The sequence below is a fragment of the Andrographis paniculata genome, unplaced genomic scaffold, assembly GCF_009805555.1.
Source record: "Andrographis paniculata isolate CXL003 unplaced genomic scaffold, ASM980555v1 Contig79END, whole genome shotgun sequence".
Taxonomy (NCBI): domain Eukaryota; kingdom Viridiplantae; phylum Streptophyta; class Magnoliopsida; order Lamiales; family Acanthaceae; genus Andrographis; species Andrographis paniculata.
In genome coordinates this window covers 4224963-4230007 of record NW_026137616.1, presented here as the reverse complement: position 1 = coordinate 4230007, position 5045 = coordinate 4224963, and the positions used below count along the sequence as shown (strand labels likewise).

Genomic DNA, 5045 nt, shown 5'->3' with positions numbered 1-5045 from the left:
AAAAGGAAAATTGATAAAAAAAAAAAAAGAAATGATAGAATTGATACTAGGTGACAAGACCGTGACATGACACTAATATAGTGATTTTAACTTGTGGGTAATATTTTTGTTATATTTATAAAATTATTATATTTCTCGTCTTTTGCCAAATTATTTACTCTCTCCGTCTTATTTATTTTTATAAGGGGCACTCGATCATTAAATCAACATGTTCTTTATTCTATCAACTAAATTCATCGTTAGTCGATAAAAATTATTCAAAAAAATAATAATAATATTTTCCATAATATAAAAAGAGATCAAATACATTTATGAAGGGATACGCAGGTACCCGTAGGCGTCAATATACACACACATACATACATTCCGGGGAACATTAAAAAAAAAATTCTACCCGGAATATGGATACACACCGCACTCTATTATACAAACAGTTTGTTTTTTTTTTTTCAAAACAAATACTCAATAACTGAAACGCCAGTAGAATTCGGCCACGTCACTTGAGTCGTAACCATGAAGTCTTCATATCCGAACGCGGCTTTCTCGCCGTTGACCGTACACGCCGCCGGTTTCTCCGAGGCGTACGCCCTCATCTCTCCGGTTCCCTTCACTGCAATTCGAACAGTGCTTCCCTGAATCGCCATTGATTGGATCGCGCCGCCCGTGTTGAGCATGTTCACCAGCCCAATCGCCGCGAACTGGACGGAATTCTTCTTCACAACCGCCACAGGGGACACTGTGATCAGCTCGAAATCGAACGGCTCCAGCGACACGTCTATGGCGCCGGAGGGCTCACAGAGGACCAATTTCTTCTGCCGGAACAGGTACATGGCGAATTTCTCAACTCCTTCTAGAATGATCTCCTTCCTCCCTTGCTCCCACTCCACGTCGCTCGGACCGACCGCCGCGGCGACGGCGCGTGAATATTCCGACGCGCACTTGTTCCGCCGCGTCTCCCGGCACCACCCGCCGCCTTGGCAGTTGAACGCTCCGACTACGCCGGTAAACTGTTGGACGAAAGTCCGATGAGAAATTTAAATTCAATAAAAAATTCCTGCAAATCAATCTCACTCACCTTATTCAAATTCCAGATCTTCAGCATCGTCTTCCCATCGTGCAGAGGATCTTCAAACAAGCAATCCCTAGCCGGCAAAGCGTAATACTCGCAGCGGAGAATGGAGCCGTCGGGCAAGACGAGGCTCTTCAGCAGCCGGAAATCGTGCTTCCCGACGGAGTCACTGACGTAGATCGGACCGCCGGAGATCGCTCGCGAGGCGGCGTGGAATTCTGCGCAAGGATGAGTCGACTGGAACATATCCCAATCGGGGTGGATGAAATTCCCCATCCACAAGCTGTTGTAGGCGCAGTGCACCATGTGGCAGCCCTGCAGCCAGAAGGTGCCGTTGGGGTCGCCGGACGGATCGGTGCACCAGAAGTCGTCGCCGACGCGGCCGAGGGAGATCGCCTCCGTGCCGAGGAACATGAAGTCGTTGCAGTGCTCCATGCTCGCAATAACGCCGTTACCATGGAAGTGTTTCTTAACGGAAGCCGTCAGCGCCTTGTAATAGGCCTTCGCCAGCTCCACCCTCCCGCCGTAGTCCTCGCACAGCATTTCCAGCAACTGCACGTTTCCAGAAGCATCTATGTATCAGAAAAAAAGATGTTTCTAGAATGCTAAAGAGACGGAGTTATTAGTAATTAGAACGTACGTGGATGACGTCTACTTTGACGCCGTCTATCCCGACGGACTCCAGATGAGAGTGAAGCCCTTCGTACAGCTGATCCGCCATCTCCGGCGGGACCAACCCAACGCCGTTATTAACGATCTTGTCAACCGCCAGATCTTCCATCGTCGTTTCCAATCCCGACGTCAGCTTCGGCGCAATGACCTTGGCCTCCGGCAGGCCCAAAACGTCGGGCCTGAGCCCGCCCCAGTATCCACACAAGGCGTGCCAGACGTACACGTAGTCCACCGTTTGGAAATTGTCCTTGAGGTCATGGATGAACGCTCCCATGCCTTCCTTCGGGCCCGGGCCGGACTGGTTCGGGCTCTGATAGTCTCTGAACTTGTAATTCTCCTGGAACTTGATCAGCCTGCAGGGCATCTGTTCTCCGGCGGCGGTCCGGTTCATCCCTTCGTCGGTGATCGGATCGTCGTCGTGGCTGATCGACTGCCAGCCGTCGTCGATTAAAACCATCCCGGGCGGGCACCCGCCGTCGGTCAGGGCTTTGACGCCTTCCCAGACGCCGTCGGGCTGGACGGTCAGGTAAAACGCGTCCCACGTGCACCACCCGAACTTGTCCACGATGCCCGGGGGAGTTTTCTCCTCCAGCAGCTTGAACGTCCCCATGTGCGCTCGAGCGACTTTAATGGCGTCTTTGACAAGGGTAAACGGGTCGGATCCGGCATGCATGTAAAGGGCCGCCCGGAAATTGGACCCGGTTACTCGGGTCGACCCGCTTTCGACGCACAGGTCGATGTAGTCATCCACGCCGGGCTGCAGGGAGGCCCGGAAGGGGCCCTCGATGAGTGGAAGTAGCAAAACGTAGGGGCGATTGTTGCTCTCTCCAGGCTTGTTGGATGATCTGTCGAGGATGAGTATCTGGGTCTCCCGCTCGAGATCCGACCCGTTTGACCCGACCCAGTGGGTGGTCCACCAGACCTTGAATCGGAAAATGGACATGAACCTGATGTTCTTGAGCTTCCCGATGGGGACGACGTGGTAGCTGCTGGCCTCTTCGGCGTCGAAACCGACGAAGCAGCCGGGATTGACGGCGGCACGCAGCGGCGCCGCCTTCTTTCCTCCGACGTCGTACGGCGACGGGGAGGCGACGATGTTGGGCGGAACTTCGGAGAGGATGACGTGATCGTTGACGTAGAAAGTGGATTCGTCGAGGGTTATTAAGGAATCTTGGAATCCATTGACGACGACAGTGGCATTGGAGTTACCTCTGCTCAAACTTGGAGCCATTTTAATTTAAGAACAAAAACAGGAGGTGATCGACGAAAAAGGAGAAGAAAGGTGAGAGAGAGATTTTGAGTGTTTACAAAGTTTTGGTTGTGAATCGATTGCGTTTTTTGGGTTGAGGGAATTGGGGGAATTTATAGGCAATGAATGGATGGGACGGTCGATGAAGAAGGAAGAAACGAAGAAGAGGAAGTTGTCGTTTTCGTCGAGAACAGTTCTTCATTTCTCATGGGAAGGAACGGATAACAGAGTCTAATTTGAAATATTTATTTATTTATTAATTAATTAATTAATAGAGAGAGTCTAGCAGTAGTTGTGTGGAGGAGACTGGAGCTTTCTTTCGTATGTTAGAAAAGAAAAGAAAAGAAAATTTGATTATATTATATTAATGGATAAGAAGGGGACAGCTGAGATTCGGAGTAGCGGTGGGAGGGCTCCGTGTGGACCCTACACGTTAGGTTTAGCCCATCTAAATCTAGTCTATTCTTCACTCCCTTGCGTTATAGGTCACCTCTTCTGGGTCCCCATGTAATTTAAGGTTACATTTCAAGTAGGGATGTAAGTTAGCTTGGAAAGGTAATTCGAAATTTGCCCTAGAATAAAATACTACTCTATATATTATTATTATATAATACTATAAATAATTAAAAAAATAATAATAAAATAAAAAACACATCAAAATTATGTTTGGTAAACAGTTTTTTAGCTGTTTGACCAGTAAATCAGTTAATTTTAGTGTTTGGTAAATTAATTAGTTTATTGGGTCCAAAAAAATTAATTTTGAAAAATTGTATATACCAACGTTTCAAATTAATTTTTTTATTTTAATTTTTCTTATTTTTATTTGCCCTTAAAATTAATTAATTATTTCACATATATTCATATATATTTTTATTACACTATTTATTAATTATTTAGATATATTTTTTTCTAATAATTTATAAATTCATATTTATAAATTTAAAATAATTATTTTTTTATATATCAATTATTTTATTTATAAATTTTTTTAATTTTTTTAGAATAAAGATAATATAAAAATATTAATATTATTGAATTAATTATATAGCAATTTTTTATCATATAATATTTTTAATAAAAATGAATATATTTATTTAAAATTATAGATTTAATGTAAATATATATTAATTAAAAATTAATTTAATAAAAATACATATGTTAATAATTTTTGCTCTTTTATATTTAGGGTGTGTTTGTTTGGGGGATTTAATAAGATTTCTACTATTCATCCAATTTTTTTCCCCCAAAAACATCAAATCAAACACCTATTTTTCATTTTTTATATTATACTAAAAATCAATTTTACATTCAAAACATCACATCAACACCTATTTATATCACATCATACAACTATTCAAATTCAAAATTTTTACTATTCAAATCCCAACTCAAAATCCAAACCCCCAAACAAACACACCCTAAATAATATTTCTAATGAAAAAAATATAAATTTTTCAATAAACTTGTATTAATTCTTTACAAAATATTTTTAAAATAATAAAAATAAATATCTTACTAAATTTTTCTAATTTTTAAAATTAATAATAAAATTATAAAAAAAGTCTACCAACCGAAAAAAATTCAACTAAATATTTTGAAAATAAAATATAAAATGTCCTTAATTGTCATTATACGTATAAACAGCTAATATCAAATTTCTATTTTACCAAATATTTTAATACAAACAGCTAATCGAATTAGTTAGTCAAATCCGCTAATTGAATAAGCTAACAATTAACAGCTAATCGAATCAGCTAGCAGCTAACCGCTGTCAACTAATTGTCAAATACACCCAATAAATCAACAAAAATAGAAATAATAGACAAATAAAGTAAAACAGATGAAGTACTATCTAAATCATGTTTAAATTTGTTGGATACTCAAGTTTTATTTAGATAAGAAATTTTTTAAAAATTTAAAATAATAATATAGAATTAGTATTTGATGTAAATATGATATTTTATTAGAAAAAATATTTAATATAACAAGAGATGTGATAAGTGCTCTTTTGTCATGACACAGTAGTCTAGATATACATTATTTTAAACTATTTTT

At 40.6% G+C, this 5045-nt stretch overlaps 1 protein-coding gene across 1 annotated transcript; it reads right to left on the bottom strand.

Annotated features, from left to right (window-relative positions):
- Positions 1-289: 289 nt before the first annotated feature.
- LOC127240432 (probable galactinol--sucrose galactosyltransferase 5) lies at positions 290-3123 on the bottom strand. Its single transcript, XM_051259126.1, has 3 exons — positions 1710-3123; positions 1076-1621; positions 290-1007 (listed from the first exon to the last, which is right to left on the bottom strand). The coding sequence occupies exons 1-3, from the start codon at positions 2970-2972 to the stop codon at positions 450-452; spliced, it is 2367 nt and encodes a 788-aa protein (XP_051115083.1). The 5' UTR covers positions 2973-3123; the 3' UTR covers positions 290-449.
- Positions 3124-5045: the final 1922 nt, after the last annotated feature.